The sequence below is a fragment of the Mus caroli genome, unplaced genomic scaffold, assembly GCF_978045245.1.
Source record: "Mus caroli unplaced genomic scaffold, Mus_caroli_1 scaffold_17, whole genome shotgun sequence".
NCBI lineage: Eukaryota > Metazoa > Chordata > Mammalia > Rodentia > Muridae > Mus > Mus caroli.
The window spans coordinates 46084215-46105262 of NW_028227272.1; the positions used below are offsets into that span (position 1 = coordinate 46084215).

The 21048-nt window shown below is 37.8% G+C and overlaps 1 protein-coding gene across 1 annotated transcript in view; it reads left to right on the forward strand.

The window, feature by feature from the left end:
* Myh15 (myosin heavy chain 15) overlaps window positions 1-21048 on the forward strand; it is a 167664-nt gene that overhangs the window by 81979 nt on the left and 64637 nt on the right. The window contains exons 20-23 of the mRNA XM_021185004.3: window positions 701-824; window positions 3307-3443; window positions 15242-15497; window positions 20716-20958. Of these exons, the coding sequence (XP_021040663.2) occupies window positions 701-824; window positions 3307-3443; window positions 15242-15497; window positions 20716-20958 (760 nt within the window). The remainder of the gene's footprint in view (window positions 1-700; window positions 825-3306; window positions 3444-15241; window positions 15498-20715; window positions 20959-21048) is intronic.

Consider the following 21048-nt stretch of genomic DNA (forward strand, 5'->3'; position numbering starts at 1 on the left):
TAGATACATGCTAACATAGCTCCATATTATTTGTTCTTAATACCGATATTTATATAGCTTTGGTGCCTTTAAATCTCCTTTAGTGGATATTGCACACATATATAGAAGAAATATATATGAAAGGAAGATGGAGAACCTGCGATGCATCTCGGAAGTGTACATGCTTAGTTGCTTAGTGGCTTAGTTGCCACCCAATCACGCCGGTGCTGTTTTAGCAGCTCTGAAAAGAAGGATGCCAGCAATGTGTAGGTGGTAGCAGGCAGGGCATCTCTACTTTCTATGTCCTGAATTTGAAAAGTGAAAACTATCATGTTTGTCAAGGAAATTTAAACAAAATAGGATAGAGCTAAAGGAGCACCTGTCTGGAAACTGAAAGATATGTGCCTACAGTTCATCATCAGGGTTAAAAGCATTTAGAAAAATCAACTAAAGCTTTCAGTTTTCCCGTCAATATAATAAAGATCCTTACATGCTGCCCATTCCTCTCTTCTAACCCAGTAAATTAAGTTGATCACCACAACACTGTCGAAGATATAAACTGACCCATTGGACAGAACACTGATACTATTTTCACTAATTGTGACCCGGAATTTTGTTATCGTTGAGTGTATAGGAAGGTGAGATAGATATCTGTACTAGCATTTTCTCAGTCATTTCGCATTACTCCCTGTGGTATGACCCTGGTTCCATCTCATACTAGATACTGCATTCTAAACCCAAGAATCTTTTCAAAGAGCAAGTCTGTGAACAGCAGAAAAGCAACTGAAGAAGTGCTTGACTTCTTGGAGATAGACCATTCCCATTACCAGTGTGGAGTCACCAAGGTAACCCAGAATGTCCAAGAAGGTATTTGGAGGGAAGTGGGAGGAAAGGTTGAGTATTTCAAAATATAGGTAAATGCTTCATTATTAAATAAGTTCTTTAGCTCCGGTGAAGAGAAATAATAAAAATAGAGGCAAATTCATAAACTTCAATTCTGTTTGAGAAAGAAAATCCATATTTGCTTAAACAAGTCAAGATTTCATTTGCTTTATTGATTTCAGCCTTTAGGGTTAAATCTAGGAACTTGAACATTCTAGGCCAGCACACTGTAGCTGAGCTACACTCTGTGTTGCATATAAATTTGTATAACTAATTGTCTAGCCAAATTTGTGCCAATCTATAAAACACTGAATTGACCTTTCCGAGATATAAAACAGAGTAAGAGAGTGTAAACCAGGTTCTCAGAGATAATGCTTGCCTATGTGAAATGTCTTACGTAGTAGTCTGCTGCATTGGAAAAGTGTATTACTTGAATAATTTAGTAACTTTAAAAAAATCATTTATAAACCAAAACCAATTTATTTGAAACATGATCATATAAATTCTACATTGCCCAAGAAACCCACATATTTTTGGAAATTTCTGGGTAATAGGCTTGATCTTATATGGTAGTCAATACCATGTTGTTCTTAATGACATCCATGTAAGACTATTGCTTTTTGAAGGAGAATGGGAGAATACAGGATGAAGAGTTTTCTATCTGTCTGGTTTCTGTCTATCCATCCTCCCCGAGCTTTGCCACATCATCATCCTGCCTCAGCCTCCTGAGTTGCTAGGATTTTAAGTGTGTGTAACCAAACCTATCCAGTTTTATGAGTGTTACTTGATATTTTGAATGTTACTTATATTTTGAGTATCTAGGCATCCTGTTTATTTGTGGTTTCTTCTTTATAGCTCATTGTTTTGTCATATGCCACTCACCAGGGCTAAAGCTCACATGAGCTAATGAGAATCCTAAGTGACCTACATTCAGGAGGGTTTCATCATGGATGCGCCAATGAAAGTGAGAGGGACCTACTGGCAAGAGGGAACATATTTTAAGCAAAGATTCACTTTTACAACTGTTCAAAGTACCTCTAAAGAAGGGCCACACGTTTTCTTCTATGAAGTTTGTGTCTTAAGTAGCTGTTTACCTCACATGTTTTCTTACTGATTATTCACAGGAATTTCCAAGTTTCTCTGTGTAGGACAAAAGTATCTTCTAGTGCATGAGTCAATAAACTGTGGTGCTACAACTATACGGGCAGTTTAAACATCACTTCCAGTATGCTGGTATTCCTTTCTCATCTAGTGCCATGGTCCCTTTATGCGTACCTGGTTTCTGTGATTACTCCATTCTGTAAACTCACATTGGAGAATCTGGAGCTGAGAACTGCAGATGAGAGAGAACATGTATGTGACTTTGGTCTTTCTGGATCTGGGTTACCTCACTCAATATACTCTTCAGTAGGCCCACCAATTGTTTTTACAAATCTCATGATTTCATTTTTTTCTTTATAGCAGAGTAGTATTCCATTGTGGTACACATCACACTTTCATTATCCACACATCTGTTGAAGGACATTAGGGTTCTATTTCCTGGAAATAGTAATATCAATGGACATATTATTACAGAATGAATAATTTCATGGGGTTCCACTCATACCCAAAGAACCACTGGCAACTAATGACTGTCAGATGAAATGAGGCTTTCCCAGGGATAAGCCCTCTTATTGGTTATAGAGGGGAGGTCTTCTCTGAAGCAATATATACACAAACAAGAATACTGTATGTAATAGGATATATCTATATCTATCTATATATGTGTATATGAATGTGTATGTGTGTGTGAATGTGTGTACATATGTACACACATGGGTACATGGGTGCATACACATGGAGAAGGAGAGGAAGAGGTAGTGGGAGAGAGAGAGAAAAATATGCTATTAGCTTGGAGGGGAATATTAGAAAGATTCAAAGGAGGAAAGCTAGAAGGAAAGGGATGGGAAGAGGCATCGAATTTCATTTTAATTAAAACATGTTGAGAAAATAAAATCCACTGCCAGCATACTAAAATAATTTTATATTTTAAAAACCAGACAAGTGTTCAACATAACTGTTGATGACTCACCATCCCAGAAATATTTTTTGCCCTGTCCTTCACAGAGATAATTGTAGATTCTGCCACGTCCTTTGGAGTGCTGTGTGCCTGAGTCCATTTTAAAAGTTAAATCATGTTCTTTAAACATTATTATTATTAATCAGGGGGAAGTACAGAGGAAATGATCAGGTTGCCAATGTATCCAATATACAATGTCCTTTAAAACCTTTAGAGTTAGAAAATGAAATTCCCTAGGATAGAAATTTTACACAATGAATAAACATGTACAAAGACATAGGATTGGTACAGCTCTCCCAGTAACTATGCCAGTTGTCCATGGCATCTTTCAAAAGACTGCCGAATTCATCTGATGAGTGAAATTGTGTATGATTGACTTCTTTTAGGTGTTTTTTAAAGCTCTCATACTGGACCAGTTAGAAGAAAGAAGGGATGAAAAAATATCTAAAGTCTTCACTTTGCTCCAAGCCAGAGCACGAGGAAAACTGATGCGCATCACATTCGAGAAGATTCTAGAAGAAAGGTATTAACTCTCCCTGCTCTTATTCCACTTCAATTCATACCTCAACCAATACGACTTTATTTCAGTGCCCTATAGTAGTTTGTGGTACATAGCCTAGTCTACTGAGTCTGAGTGTTGAAAACCTCCATACAAAAAAAGACAGTATAAAGGGCCTTTCTGTCTTCCCAATGATCTAGATATTAATTCTGTTTCTTCCTATTTTCACTTTGGGAAGGATAGTTAATGTTTAGGATTATGGACTTTGGAAAAAGAATGTGTTTCACAGTTATGCCAGTAGCACACCTGAAAATATGGGCACTCACCCAAACAAGACTAAAATGGTAAATTTGATAGACATGCCAATGTGGAAGGAAAAAAAATCTCCTGGGGATCTCACCCTAAAGAACAATAGGCAACTATCAATTGCTGAGACAGTGGGAATTATTTGTCTTTTCCAAGGATAGGCCCCATAAATGGATATCCAATATAGAACAGTCAGTTCTAAAATCATATCTATACAATTGGACTCAGCAGGCTGTATTTGTATATTCATGCATATACATGTAAAAGCAATAATCAAAGAAAAAGAGACAACTTGAGAGAGAGAGAGGGAGAGAGAGAGAGAGAGAGAGAGAGAGAGAGAGAGAGAGAGAGAGCAAATATGATAGAGATTGGTTGGAGGGAGAAAAGAGAAGGTGAGATGTGATATAATTGTATTCTAATAAAAACACATTTAAAAAATTGGTACACATACACTAAACTAGCTCAGTAGAAGTAAAGTCCCTGTGTGTGTGTGTGTGTGTGTGTGTGTGTGTGTGTGTGTGTGTGTATGCTATGCATGCTCACACATGTGCACACATATGTGCTCTGGTCACTCTTACGTTCACTCTCTCAGCAAGTATGGATCTTAATGACTTATAATTGTAGCTCTCTTGTTTCATATCAGGCATGTTGAATAGAAACATTTATGATTATACTTGTACAATTTGGTGTCAGGTCTTTTATTTTTTTTCTAATTTTTTAGTAGAACCATGCAAACAAAGCTAATTAATTCTTTAAATGAACAAATCTTGAACAAAAAGTTCAATATTGGTTATAATTTTTCCTTAGTATAGTTTAACGTCTGGAAGAAAGCCCACAAGGCTTGGTATAAGTGGTTTGATTTATATTTTGTTAATTCTTTTTTCCAAAGATGATCAAGACCATAAAATTTATTAGTGAGGCAACTCCTGAGGATCTTTCGCAACTCTCTTATCAGTGTAGCATAGGAATTTAATTGCAAGGACCATGTCTTTTAAATTATTTTTGTTTGTTTAGTTTTGTTGTTACTTGAGAGAGAGTATTATGTCAGCCCTGGCTAGCCTAGACCTCAACGTGTAGACCAAGCTGGCCTTGAAATCCTGGTAATCCCTTATCTCTGAACCTCTTAAGAATGCTGGGATTGCAGGGAAGGAGGGATGGTTCTATATATGGAAATCCACCAATGTAATCCACTATATAAACAAACTCAAAGGGAAAAAAAAACATATGATCATCTCATTAGATGCTGAGAAAGCATTTGACAAAATTCAATATCTGTTCATGATAAAAGTCTTAGAAAAATCAGGAATTCAAGGCCCATAACTAAACATAGTAAAAGCAATATACAGCAAACCAGTAGCCAACATCTAACTAAATGGAGAGAAACTTGAAGCAATCCCACTAAAATCAGGGTCTAGACAAGGCTGCCCACTCTCTCCCTATCTATTTAATATAGATTCTTGAAGTCCTAGCCAGAGCAATTAGACAACAAAAGGACATCGAAGGGATACAAATTGGAAAGGAAGAAGTCAAAATATCACTATTTGTAGATGATATAATAGTATAATTAAGTGACCCCAAAAAATTCCACTAAAGAACTCCTAAACCTGATAAACAGATTCAGCGCAGTAACTGGATATAAAATTAACTCAAACAAATCAGTGGCCTCTCTCTACACAAAGGATAAGCAGGTTGAGAAAGAAATTAAGGAAACAACACCCTTCACAATAGTTACAAATAATATAAAATACCTTGGTGTGACTCTGACTAAGCAAGTGAAAGCTCTGTATAGTAAGAACTTCAAGTCTCAGAAGAAAATAATCAAAGAAGATCTAAAAGATGGAAAGATCTACCATGCTCATGGATTGGCAGGATTAATATAGTAAAAATGGCTATCTTGCAGAAAGCAATATACAGATTCAATGCAATTCCCATCAAAATTCCAACTCAGTTCTTCACAGAGTTAGAAATGGCAATTTGCAAATTCATCTGGAATAACAAAAAACCCAAGATAGCACAAACTATTCCCAACAATAAAAGAACTTCTGGTGGAATCACCATCCCTGACCTCAAGTTGTACTACAGAGAAATTAATAAAAACTGCATGGTACTGGTGCAATGACAGACAGGAATATAATTGAAGACCCAGAAATGAACCCACGAACCTATGGTCACTTGATCTTTGACAAAGGAGCCAAAACCATCCAGTGGATAAAAGCATTTTCAACAAATGGTGCTGGTTCAACTGGCGGTTAGCATGTAGAAGAATGCAAATTGATCCATTTTTATCTACTTGTACAAAGCTCAAGTCCAAGTGGATAAGGACCTCCACATAAAACCAGAGATACTGAAACTTATAGAGGAGAAAGTGGCAAAGAGTCTTGAAAATATGGGCACAGGGGAAAATTTCCTGAACAGAACACCAATGTCTTGTAGTATAAGATCAAGAATCAACAAATGGGACCTCATAAAATTTCAAAGCTTCTGTAAGGCAAAGGACACTGTCAATAAGACAAAAAGGCAACCAACAGATTGGGAAAATATCTTTACCAACCATAAATCTGATAGGGGGCTAATATACAATATATACAAAGAACTCAACAAGTTAGACTCCAGAAAACCAAATAACCCTATTAAAAACTGAGGTGCAGAGCTAAACAAAGAATTCTCAGCTGAGGAATATAGAATGGCTGAGAAGCACCTAAAAAATGTTCAACATCCTTAATCATCAGAGAAATGCAAATCAAAACAATCCTGAGATTCCACCTCACACCAGTCAGAATGGCTAGGATCAAAAACTCATGTGACACCAGATGTTGGCAAGGATGTTGAGAAAGAAGAACATTCCTCTATTGCCAGTGGGATTACAAGCTGGCACAACCACTCTGGAAATCAGTTTGGCAGTTCCTAAGAAAATTGGACATAGTACTACCTGAAGATCCAGCAATACCACTTCTGGGTATATACCCAGAAGATGCTCCAACTTGCAGTAAGGACACATGCTCGACTATGTTAATAGCAGCCTCATTTATAATAGCCAGAGGCTAGAAAGAAATCAGATGTCCCTCAACAGAGAAATGGAAATAGAAAATGTGGTACATTTACACAATGGAGTACTAGTCAGCTATTAAAACCAATGAATTTATGAAATTCTTAGACAAATGGATGGATTTGGAGGATATCATCCTAATTGAGATAACCCAATCACAAAAGAACACGCATGATATGCACTCACTGGTAAGTGGATATGAGTCCAGAAGTTCAGAATACCCAAGATACAATTTGCAAAACACATGAAACTCAAGAAAGAAAACAAAAGTGTGGATACTTCAATCCTTCTTAGAAGGGAGAACAAAATACCCATGGAAGGATTTACAGAAACAAAGTTCGGAACAGAGACTGAAGGAATGACCATCCTGAGAATGCCCCACCTGGGGATTCATCCCATAAACAACCACCAAACTCAGACACTATTTTGGATGCCAAGAGCTGGTTGATAGGTGCCTGATAAAGCTGTCTCTTGAGGGGCTCGGCCAGTGCCTGACAAATGCAGAATTGGATGCTTGCAGCCATCCATTGGATGAAACACAGGGTCCCCAGTGAAGGAGCTAGAAAAAGTACCCAAGGAGCTGAAGGGGTTTGCAGCCCCATAGGTGGAGCAACAGTAAGAACTAATCAGTACCCCAGAACTCCCTGGGACTAAACCACTAATCAAAGGAAACACATCATGGTACTCATGGCTCTAGCTGCATACGTAGCAGAGAATGGCCTAGTTGGTCATCAATGGAAGGAGAGGCCCTTGGTCTTGTGAAGACTATATGCCCCAGAATAGGGGAATGCCAGAGGCAGGAAGCGAGAGTGGGTGGATTGGGAAGCAGGGGGAGGTGGGAGGTGATAAGGGATTTTTGGAGAGGAAACTAGGAAAGGGGATAACATTTGAAATGTAAATAAAGAAAATTTCTAATAAAAAAAAGAATGCTGGGATTGGTGATGTGTACTACCACACCTGGTTCCAGTTATGCATAAAGTTTTCAATTTCTCCATATTTATTTCATTTATTTATAAAACGAGGCCATTATAACCCATTGTTTCTAAATTATTTATCAGAAATTATTGTGAATTGTATAAGATTCATAAAATACAGATAATATAGTACATTGTCATGGAACCATCATCAAGGAATACCAATTCCTAACTTTTTTATATAATTGCTGACAATTTAAAAATTAACTGCCACCATTGAAGCCCTTGAATATTTTCCTCCTTGATGCAAATCTATTTTCCCCAGATCACAAATGGTTTATTATTTTCTGTCACATGTATAAATATATAATTCATGTAAAACTATAATTGCATTCTTTAGTATGTAAAGAGCTATTTTTCTTTTTCTCAAGACAGGGTTTCTCTGTGTAGCCCTATGTGCTATACAGATATCCTTAACTTGCTGAATGTTTTTACATACTTACTTCATGTAAATAATTTTCCTTATGACATTTTTTGGTCTGTTCCCAAAGCCCCCTTTGAAGTAAATCTGTGTTGATGAATGTAGGACTCATAAAATCAAGATCATTAGTTTTAATTGCCATAGAGTAGCCCATTGCTTAAATATACCACCATGTATTCCTTAAATAGCACAGATTAAATTTGTGCTATTTAAAATGTCATGCGCCATTACAGTGTGTTGCAGTTTTCCAGTGATATTTTAATATTTCCCCATTCTTTACATAAGATATTCTGAAGATGATATAACTTACAGTGTTCTATCCTCTGATTAGTTAATGACAAAGCACAGATAGGGACTGCAATTCTCAGGGTTTTAGGTTGCCTCCAATTTTGACTTTGTAGGATACTGTTTTCTGATTTACAGCTCAGCAATTGTCCGTAAGATTCCCCTTGCCATATACTTTCATATATGTGGTATATTTCTGACATTGGCAAAAGCTATCATTTGCATTTAAAAATGATATTAAAATTTTTGATGTATTGTTTAAAGAGTATTGCCGTTTCTTTCATTTTCTCTTGTAGAGCATTTAATTTTCTTTTTTACATAAGGAACTGATTAAATTTTTTATCTGTATCTGTTAACACATTGTCTCCCTAAATTAACCTATAAATGTGTTGAGTTTTGATAAATGTTTAAAACACTTAACCTACTTTGATTCACACTGATACATTTTGTTATAATTTTACAATTAAATTTTTAAAAATGAGTTTACTGGCCTGAAATTTTATTTAATCTATATTATGCTATATAAGCTTAGACAAATATTATTCTAATCCTGTAAAAGATTTAGAGAATGTTTTCTTTTCCCATACAGAATTTTTTCTAATTCCATGTTGCAATTATCTAGTCATTTACCCTTAGAAACATTTGCCTTTAAAATAATATGAATTTAATGTTTTTGGTGGATTTCATAATTCTCAATGTGCTCAACATATTACATTTTGAGTCAGATTATAAATTATTATTGAGAGAGGCCCCTTGGTCTTGCAAACTTTATATGCCCCAGTATAGGGGAATGCCAGGGCCAAGAAGTGGGAGTGAGTGGGTAGGGGGGCAGGGCATGGGGAGGGTATAGGGGACTTTTTGGATAGCATTTGAAATGTAAATGAAGAAAATATCTAATAAAAAATTAACGCATGAAACTCAAGAAGAACGAAGACCAAAGTGTGGACACTTTGCCCCTTCTTAGAATTGGGAACAAAACACCAATGGAAGGATTTACAGAGACAAAGTTTGGAGCTGAGACGAAAGGATGGACCATCTAGAGACTGCCATATCAGGGGATCCATCCCATAATCAGCTTCCAAACGCTGACACCATTGCATACACTAGCAAGATTTTGCTGAAAGGACCCAGATATGGCTGTCTCTTGTGAGACTATGCCGGGGCCTGGCAAACACAGAAGTGGATGCTCACAGTCAGCTATTGGATGGATCACAGGGCTCCCAATGGAGGAGCTAGAGAAAGTCCCCAAGGAGCTAAAGGGATCTGCAATCCTATAGGTGGAACAGCAATATGAACTAACCAATATCCCCCCAGAGCTCCTGTCTCTAGTTGCATATGAATCAGAAGATGGCCTAGTCAGCCATCAGTGGAAAGAGAGGCCCATTGATTGTACAAACTTTATATGCCTCAGTACTGGGATTGTACAAACTTTATATGCCTCAGTACTGGGGAATGCCAGGGCCAAGAAGTGGGAGTGGGTGGGGAAGAGTGTGGGGGACTTTTGGGATAGCATTGGAAATGTAAATGAAATAAATACTCAATTAAAAAAAATAATAAAAAATTTAAAAAAATTAAAAAATTATTATTGATCGAATAACTGTGTAATATTATCAATTATTTGTTTATATTGTACATTAATCAATTATAACTCTTAAGTATTTATTATATCTATAATTGTATTCCCAGAAAATAATCCTCAATAATTCTTAAGTCATTATTCGTAGTATTGCTTATTTTGTACTCCCTTCCTTCCTTCCTTCTTTCCTTCCTTCCTTTCTTCCTTCCTTCCTTCCTTCCTTCCTTCCTTCCTTCCTTCCTTCCTTCCTTCCTTCCTTCCTTCCTTCCTTTCTTTCTTTCTTTCTTTCTTTCTTTCTTTCTTTCTTTCTTTCTTTCTTTCCTTCTTTCATGGTATGTGTGTATATGTATACATATATACATATATATTTAGTGTATCACATGATAATTTTCATTCCATTTTTTTTCCCCTTAACTTCATTAATTTGTTACCTCATGTTTGTGAGATGTATTCATTTTCAATGTATTTGGTTCTTTTTTTCTGGTGTTTTTGAAGGTTTATTGAAAAATTATATGTTTATAGTATATAATCTGATGTTTTCATATGTATGCATTTTGTGCAGTGATTGCTGCAATCAGGATAATTATCATATCACCTTATATAGATATATTTTGTATGTGCTGAGAACATTTAAGATCAACTGTATTTAACTAGGCAAGATGTTGCATGCCTGCAATTTCAGTATTGGGGGAATGGAGACAGAAGGAAAGATCAGGACTTCAAATACAGTCTGGGTTATATGACATGCATTTCTTCCATAATATGTATTTATAATATATTCTCCCCATCAGCTACTTTTCTCATTGCTGTGATTAAATATCTGAGTAAAACAAGTTAATGAAAGGAAGGGTCTACTTTGGCTTGTTTCTAGAGAGGTTTCATGGAGTAGGGGCAATCCACCCTGAATGGGTGGAGCAACACCATAGGGGCTGAAATTCTACACCCTCTGCTTCCTGCCCTCAAAGAAAGTGTGACCCTCTACCCACCTCATGATCCTGCTTCTAAGAGTTCCATCATTATGAACTATAAATCCCCAAACAAAAGTGATACTCTAGTATTTTTCAATTTATAAGTGTGTGATTTTTTCTATGTATTTGAATCTTCTACAGTTAATTTCATTAATATTTTAATTTTCTGTGTACAGATATTTTTACTGTTTTATGATACAGTTATAAATGGAATTGCTTTCTTAATTTCTCTCTTTTCCTCGTTCCATAAATCTATTTATGTAACTGTTCTGATTGTGTTTGTTAAAATTCTCATTATTTTATATATCAGGTAGAGTAACTTCACTTTAGTTTTAATTATGGTCTGTATTCTGAGGACCAATTTTCAGCCCATCTACGGTCTGGAAGATAAACCACTTTGTCACAGGCTACCTTCATTCATTAGTAGTGGAAGTAGAATTAAAGTCTTAAATCATTCTGCTTTTTCTATTGGGTGCAGTGTTAAAAACGATGTTATTTTTAGGTCTAAGTTATGGTTACTGTCCTTTGTCAATATTGATGTCAAAGCCCTTGAGTTTAGATTAAAAAGAATCCAAGTTTTCTCTGCAAATCCTAGTAATACAGGGCAGAAACTATTTTTCTAGGATCTTTTGTAAGCCTGAGTTTTAAGGAAGTTTGTAGACTTCTGGCAGTAAACCTTTACAACCTTCTGGCTGTAAAAATCATGTATTTTCAGTCTGCATGGCTCTAAAGCTTCTCTCCAGCTAACCCAGTGCTTTCTGTGCTGTTATGAGAGCACCTTCTCTCACTGAGTTTCTTGGTCCTTAAGGCTTTCTGGGTCTAAGTGCTCTTCTCTTAGTGGCATGTCATAAATTTCTTCTTGAGCGTTCTTTCTTCTTCTTCATTGTTTTAAAGAAATATATGATGGTCTTGTTTCAAAAGACCCATCTTCAGTTTTACAAAGCTCCCTTTTCTCTTTGGCTTAATGCGTTGCTGAAGCCAACCAGTTTTAGTTTAGAATTTTTTTAACTTTTATTTTATTTTTTTAACAATCCAGTCGTTGCCTTCCTCCCCATCTTCTCTCCCATAGTTCCTCATCCCACTGCTCCTGTCCCCTGTCTCCAAGAGGATGCCCTTCACCTCCGCCGGGCCTCCCTACTCCCTGTGTCCTTAAGTCTCTCCAGGGTTAGGTAAGTCTTCTCCCACTGAAGCCAGACAGGTAGTTCTCTGCTGTTTATATGTCAGGACCCTAGGACCAGCTGCCTGGTTGGTGGCTTAGTGTTTGAGAGATCTCAGGGAGGCCTGATTAGTTGAGACTGCTGGTCTTCCTATGGGTTTGCCCTCCTCCTCAGCTTCTTCCAGCTTCTCTTAATGATTAAGTTCCTCACTGCCAAGACTTCTGTTTAGGGACTTCTTTCTGTGAAAATTCTCATTCAGCTCATGAATTATTTTCTTTTTTTATTGGTTATTTTATCTATTTACATTTCAAATGTCATCCCCCTTTCCAGCTTAAACCCCCATCCCCTCCCCCCATTCCCCTGCTTCAACGAGGGTATTCCCCCACCTACCCCTTCCTGCCTCAGCACACTAGCATTCCCCTAGACTGGGGCATCCATCGGGCCTCCACAGGACCAAGGGGCTCCCATTGATGCCAGATAAGGTAATCCTTTGTTACATATGCAGCTGGAGCCATGGGTCTCTCCATGTGTACTCTTTGGTTGGTGGTTTAGTTCCTGGGAGCTTTGAGGGGGAAGGATTGGTTGGTTGATATTGTTGTTCTTCCTGAGGGGTTGCTAACCCTTTCAGCTCCTTCAGTCCTTTCCTAACTCCTTTATTCATATTCCGAAGCTTAGTCAGATGGTTGGCTACATGCGTCTGTATCTGTATTGGTCAGGCTCTGGCAAGGCATCTCAGAAGACAGCTATACCAGGCTCCTCTCAGCTAGCTCTTGTTGGCATCCACAATAGTTTCTGGGTTTGGTGGTTGTTTATGGGATGGATCCCCAGGTGGGGTGGTCTCTGGATGGCCTTTCCTTCAGTCTCTGCTCCATTCTTTGTCCCTCATTTCCTTTTGACAGGAATAATTCTGGATTGATATTTTTTGAGATGGGTGGATGGCCCCATCCCTTAACTGGGAGCCGTGTCTATCCAGTGGATATGGTTTCCTATAGGTTCTTCTCCCCATTGTTGGGTAATTCAGCTAATGTCATTCCTGTTGGATCCTGGGAACCTCTTGGATCCCTGGCATTTGGAACTTCTTAGTGGCTACCACCAGTTCCCCAACACACCTCCATTCAATTTCTGGACTCTCTGTACTTCTGCCCACCATATCTTCCCACACCTGATCCTGCTCTCCCTTTTCCCTTCCCCACATCTCTCCCTCCTAGAACTCTCCCACCCTTTACCTCCCGTGATTATTTTTCCCCTTTCTGAGTAAGACTGAAACATCCACACTTTGGTCTTTGTTCTTCTTGGACTTCATATGGTCTGTGAGTTGTATTGTGTGTATTCTGAGCTCTTTTTTTTCTGATATCCACTTATCAGTGAGTGTATACCATGTGTGTTCTATTGTGACTGGGTTACCTCACTCAAGATGATATTTGCTAGTTCTATCCATTTGCCTGAGAATTTCATGAAGTCATTGTTTTTAACAGCTAAGTAGTACTCAATTGTGTAAATGTACCACATTTTCTGTATCCATTACTCTGTTGAGGGGTATTTGTATTGTTTCCATTTTCTGGCTATTATAAATAAGGCTGCTATGAACATAGTAGATCATGTGTCCTTGATATATGTTGAGCATCTTCTGGGTATATGCCCAATAATGGTATAGTTGGGTTCTCAGGTGGTACTATGTCCAATTTTCTGAGGAACTGCCAAACTGATTTCTAGAGTGGTTGTACCAGCTTGCAATCGTACCAGCAATGTGGATTGGCAGGGTTAACATAGCAAAAATGGCCATATTACCAAAAGCAATCTACAAATTCAATGCAATCCCTATCAAAATCCCAACTCAATCCTTCACATGGATAGAAAGAGCAGTTCTCAAATTCATCTGGAATAACAAAAAACCTAGGATATTGAAAACCATTCTCAACAATAATAGAACTTCTAGAGGAATTACCATCCCTGACCTCAAGTTGTACTAGAGAGCAATAGTGATTTATTTAACCAAATGGTCTTGGTACAGAGACAGGCCAGTAGATCAATGAAATAGAATTGAAGATCCAGAAATTAACCCACACACCTATGGTCACTTGATCTTTGACAAAGAAGCCAAAACCATCCAGTGGGAAAAAGACAGCATTTTCAACAAATGGTGCTGGTTCAACTGTTGGTTGGCATGTAGAAGAAAGCAAGTTGTCCTATTTTTATCTCCTTGTACAAAGCTTAAGTCCAAGTGGATCAAGGACCTCCACATAAAACCAGAGATACTGAAACTATTAGAGGAGAAAGTGAGAAAGAACCTCAAACACATTGGCACAGGGGAGAATTTCCTGAACAGAGCAACAATGACTTATGCTCTAATATCAACAATTGACAAATGGGACTTTATAAAATTTAAAAGCTTCTGTAAGGCAAAGGTCACTATCAATAAGACTAAACGGCAACCAACACATTAGGAAAAGATCTTTATCAACTCTACACTCTATAGAGGGCTGTTATTTAATATATACAAAGAATTCAAGAAGTTAGACTCCAGAGAACCAAATAACCCTATTAAAAATGGGGTACAGAGCTAAAAAAGAATTTTCAACTGAGGAATCTGTAATGGGCATGAAGCACTTAAAGAAATGTTCAACATCCCTAGTCATCAAAGAAATGCAAATCCAAATGACCCTAAGATCGCACCAGTCAGAATGGCTAAGATCAAAAACTCAGGTGACTACAAATGCTGGCAAGGATGTGGAGAAAGAGAAACACTCCTCTATTGCTGGTGGGACGAATTATTTTTTTTTTTTAATTTTACTAAACTCTCCTGTATCCTACTGACTTCCCCTGGAGTATTTTGAATTCCTCCTTAGGAATTTAATAATCCCTTGATGTTGAGCTGCATTTCTGGCTGTGCCACATTTTTTTTTTCATAGCTGTGAGAAAATACTTGAGCTAAATAACTTATAAAGAGGATATATTTTAGCACATAGTTTTAGTTTCTTCAGTCTATAATTAGTCTTGTTGTCTCAGACCATGAAGCTGGGTGATAAATAATGATAAGTAGCTTTTATAGTCTGTCTTAACTTCTTTTTCTTTTCTCAATCATACTTTAGGGATGCCCTTGCTTTGATCCAAGAGAACATAAGAGCTTTCATTGCTGTGAAGAACTGTCCCTGGATGGGGCTCTTCTTCAAGATCAAGCCCCTTGCTAAGTCTGTAGGAGCTGGAGAGGAGATAGCTGTCCTGAAGGAAGAGTGTGCACAACTACAAAAAGCTTTGGAGAGTTCAGAATCCCAGAGGGAGGAGCTGAAAACAAAGCAAGTCTCCCTTGTCCAAGAAAAGAATGATCTACGTCTTCAGTTGCAGGCTGTGAGTGCTCCCCACCCTTTCTTTATAGCTAGCTTTCAATTTGACTAAATAGTTCCATCACCATTCCCCAGTTGAGAAATATATCAGAAGCAGGCACTAGTTTTTCCTTTTTAAAGAGTGTAAATGTTTATTAAACAGAGACTGTGGAAACATGTAAACAACAACAAGAAAAAAACTTTGTATCAAAATGAAGTGATTTTATTGGTAGCACATCTTAGAAATAGAGTAAACCGGGGCTGGGGAGATGCTCAGTTGATAAAGCACTTGCCACAAGTGTGAGGACAGGGATTTATATACCTATGGACTATGAAAAAGCTTAGCAAGTAGAGTGGCCAGCAGTATCCCCAGAATAAATTCAGAACACTGAGATGGGAGATACCTATATCAAACATTTATTTTAGTTGATTCTCTCTGGGTTCAACTGAGAGACCCTGACTTAATTAATAAAGCAAGAAAAAAAATCTAGGAAGGCACCTGATGTCAGTGTCTGACCTTCACATATATGTACAGGTGCCTACTACACTCATATATAAACATGAAAAACAAAAAGAAGGAAGACGAAGAGAAGAAAGAAATGACAAATTACAGTGGGTATTTTGTGCACAATATTATCACAAACTCTTATGGGGCCAGGGAGATCTAGGTCTTTGATTTTGAGAGAAAATCTTTCTCTGTGGCTCAGGTTGGCCTGGAACTTACTATGCAACACAAGTGGGCCTTGAACTCATGGCATTCCTCCTCCATCAACCTCCTAAGTCCAGGGATTACAGAAATGAGCCATCATGTCCTACTGTTGCTTTGGATCTTAACTGACAGTGACCCATTAGCAAGTCAGCAGATGGAATTTTAGTTGGTCACCCAGAAGTTTGACAGATCTCCACAGGTTTTTGCTGTATAATACAAGTCATATCTCCTCAATTTTATCTTCTGCTTCCTCCCCTATACGCCAAGTCATTACTAATTAGCTTAGTTCTTTAAAGATCCTTCTCAACCTAGATATAGTAACAAACAAACAAACAAAGTATAGATGGAGAGAAGATACTAAGGCCTTATTCTCAGATATTTTGGTTAAGTAGAGGATATATGGATGTAAAGAACCTGCATATATGATTCTGATTTTGCCAGGAATATGAACCACTATTTTAAAGAAGACATGCTGTGTTCCTTCTGAGGTTCCTTCTGCTCCTGTAAAAGGTGCATTTTAGCTTCTAAATTCCCATTCCTGGCACACCAGCCTTCATTTTTAATCTGACACCTCTATACAATTTCCAGTCTCCTCTCACATTCTTTCTCTATAGTCCTTTGGATTACTGTGACCCCAAATACCCACAAGGGCAGGGATGCAATTTTACCTTTATTAAACTCTGCAAACCACAGTGCTAGGTTGAATAATCCTGGGTTCAAATACAATTATGTTTAGTTTGATTTGAAGATCTTGCTACTCCAATCTACAGAAAACAAAACTAACTGAAAACAAATATAAATAATTACTTTCAGAAAGAGACAATTTATTATTTTGTTTTGGGATATTATTTGCCAATACACTCATCAGGCTGTATCATAACACTTTATATCCAAACTGACATTTCTGAAATGTATTAAGCAGAACAGTTATTCTAGAACTTTAGTGTACACCAGCCACATTTTAAAAAAAATAGGAATTCCTGGTTCCCATTCCAAATCTACTTAGTGATCCATACTGTTAAGAAAAAAAGCTGCCATTTCGTATCAATTTTAGAAGAAATCTGATGCATTAGCTAATTTTGCACCATTGTGGTGATAGAACGCCTCTGACCAAGAGCAATTTGGGGAAGAAGAGATGCATTTTGGCTTATAGTTCCAGGGGGGATAATGTTCTTTACTTCAGGGAAAGATAATAGGAGCAATGAGGCAGTCTTAGCATCCCAGAAGTTTGCTGATCACATTTTATCTACACATGATAAACAGAAAGAGAAGGCAGGAAGTGGAAGCTAGACACTAAAACCCACAAAGTCTCTAGACATACTTCCTCCAGCAAGGCTCTGCTTCCTAAAGGTTCCATAGCCTTCCCAAACAGTACCATTAGCTGGAGACCAAATGTTCAAACCCATGAGCCTAAAGGGGATGTTACTTTTCCAATCCACATATCTAGCCTTTCAGTTTGTATCTGAGAGATCTAGAATGGTCTGTGAGACCTGGGGAAATGCAAGAGATAAAAGGGTGTAGCTTGTGTAATCGAATAGTGAGCAAAAGAGTTGAGAAACATCTTACTGGCCATTGCGGGTGACATTAAAAACATATGGAAGCAAATCCCAGAGAAGCCATATAAGTCTGTTTGAGGTCATGTTGTAACTGACAATATAATGTATTGACAGGTCTATGAGATATTTTGTCATCATTTATTTTTAAAGGATACAGATAGACAAAATGGTACAAAAGGACAAAGATTTTTTTTTTAGTGCATTACTTACTCACACTACAAGAGAACTAAGGGAACTGTTTACCAGTTTACAATGGTTCCATGGGAGAGAATATGAACAGAAAGAAGAAAAGTTCTCCAAACGGTTAAGCTGCCATAAAGTTGCCAAGGTGCCCCTCCTTTCTTCTTAACAAGGGAGTAGTGGTCAGTGGACTGACCTCCTTCTTTAGTGTTGAGTGCCACACCCAGGGCCTGTTCACATGCTGAATGGACAGAAGTAAACAGATGTTTTTCATGTCAGCCTGAGGTGGGGAGACCAGATGCTCTCAATATTTCCCAAACACCTGCAAGCTTCTCTTGTTTTGTTTTGACATTTACTAAGTGACCTGGTGATGTTTTATAAATTGGCTTTATGCTTTGATTCTTTGGTAAAGGTTTAGGTTTATTATTTTATCCTTTCAATATGTACCCTTTGAGCCCTATTTTTTAGTTGGAGTTGTCAAGGTAGGAGCTACACAGCATTAAAAAAAATCGATTTTTATCTCTATGCTTTTTTTTTTTATCTTCTTAACTGACATGACTTGGGTGTTGTAAATGAATAGCTAATAAATTTCCCAAACTGTCACTTCAGTTTAAGATGCATAGTGAGGTCTGAAGATGAAAGATGAAGCAGATGGTAATGGCTTCCTTTGACTATAATTAGATACCCAAGATAATTAACTTAGGAATAGAAAAAATTTTCTTTTAGCTCATTTTTAGGGGTTCAAGTCAATGCTCAGAAGACCTACTGCCTCTGGGCTTCTGTTGGTGGCTTGGGTGAAAGTGTCAGGGTGTTCAAGTAAACCAGTGTAACAAAAGACAAAGGAAGAGATGGGCATATAGATTGCCCTTGGGAGAACAGACTTGGGGACCAGAGGGTCTTTCATTAGACTCTACTGAAAGTTCTAGCTAATAGTTCCTACCAAGTTACATCTCCATTGCCGTGAAAAACAGTATCTAAAAGCAGCTTGAGGGAATAAAGTTTTTGTTTTCATCAGAGTACTCAAAAAGTCTTTCTGGCTGAAAACTTCAAAATATGCCCATAATCATTCCCTCCACACACCCAAATATGATCAGGCCTACCACAGCAGGACCAGACTCCAGGTACCAGTCTTGCTTCTGGTTTGCTTCTTTGTAGCAATGCCAAAACACTGAACAAAATCAGCTTGAGGGATGGAAGACAGTCTATTGCATCTTAGAGGTAAGAGCCAGTCATCACAGGAATCAAGGCTGGGGCTAAAGGCCAGATAGGACTAAAACCGACACCAGGGAGGAATGCTGCTTCTGCACTTGCTCCCAGGCTCATCTTCAACTACGTTCACAGTATTCTATTAAACATATTACTTATTAGTTATTTACCTATTTATTTATTCTATGTTGTGAGTGCTTTATCTACATGTATGTCTGGTACCCATGAAGCCAAGATGAGGACATTGGATTCTATGGTATTGGAGTTATAGACAGTTATGAGCTGTCATGTGGATTCTGGGAACTGAATGTGGGTCCTCTGCAAGAGCAGATGTCTACTCCTCCTAAGTCTTACAATATTTTCTTCCTCTTTTCCATAATAATCTCTAAACCTTGCAAGGAGTGTGATATAGACGTCCCATTTATAGATCAGCACTCTAGTCTCTTATTCGCTGCCTGTTGACCAATAGTCGGTGTCTGTATTAATATATACTTCAAGAAGAACTTTCTCTGATGAAGGCTGAGAGATGCACTAATTTATGGGTACAACGAATTTAGGGGGAAGTTTATTACTACACTCATTTAGCAAAATAACAGTACTAGGCTCTCCCATAGAGCCTATGATCTGGCCAGCAGCAGGTTTTTGGTCTAGTTAATGGCACCAGGTGTGGGTTACATCTTGCAAAATGGGCTTTAAATTCAACCAGAAACTGGTTGGTTATTCTCATAGAATTTGTGCCACTATTGTGCCCTTTGGGTGTAGCTTTCCAGGCCAGTCATTATTATAGCTTCTAATGGTCACAGCTTGGCAAGAGTGTAGATGACCTTTCTCTCTCTGGTAGTATTCATAGAACCTTCAGAAGCCTCCTCATCTTTACTTGATGTAAAACATAGGAATAATGAGAAACAGTGATATTTGGTGACATTACATTTGAGATATGGAAAATAAGCAAGACTTATGTTCTATGTGTATAATTTGTGGAATTTGCTGCTGACAGAGTCAATGAAGCAAAAATTTTAGTTGGAATTAATAGTAAAAGTTAATGACTTGTAAATAAATTTATGAGTTCTAAATTCAACCTATGCATAAAATTGTACTGATTAGCCCAGTTTATAGAAATGTATACTAAACAAAATACATCAGGGCATTTATAATGATGTTATAAATATAATAGTGTTATAAATATTATATTGTATAATATCTCTTAGATAGTATTCTAAGCAGTTGTCAGTCTGTGCACCCACACCAGTATTTCTAGGTGCTTGACTTAAATAGCACACTTTTTGCTTTTGGAAGCATGCTAATTCTCTCAGGCCACCAGGCTTCTATTAAGTGCCTTAGAAGAGCTCACTTAATCTACTAAATGGGCTTGAAATATGGAAAGCTCTTCCAAACAAAAACAACACATCTCTACTTTTCAACCAGAGGGTTAGGAACCTGGAAATGTTATTTCAGCTGCCCATGAAAGGCAGGTATAAGTCCTGGGTGGAGGGCTGGCAATTATCTCCTTACTGTGTCAAGCAGTACTGTCGCCAGCTGATGGATGACTTCTAGTTTGCTGGCAACAATTTTCTCCTCATCTCTCGTGGCAGGAACAAGAAACCCTGGCAAATTCCAAAGAGCAGTGTGAATCACTGATTAAATCCAAGGTAGAGCTGGAAGTCAAAATCAAGGAGCTCTCTAGGCAGGTGGAGGAAGAAGAGGAGATCAATTCTGAGATGACTGCCAGGGGCCGGAAACTGGAAGATGAATGTTCTGAGTTGAAGAAGGAAATCTACGACCTGGAAGCAATACTGGCAAAGTCAGAGAAGGGGAAGTGTGCAGCAGAGCACAAGGTACTCATTCTGTGGTGTCAGGAAGACTTGGTTCTTTGGTACCAGAAGTGTTTTATTTATTAACACAGTGGCCTGCAAATTTATAGTGAT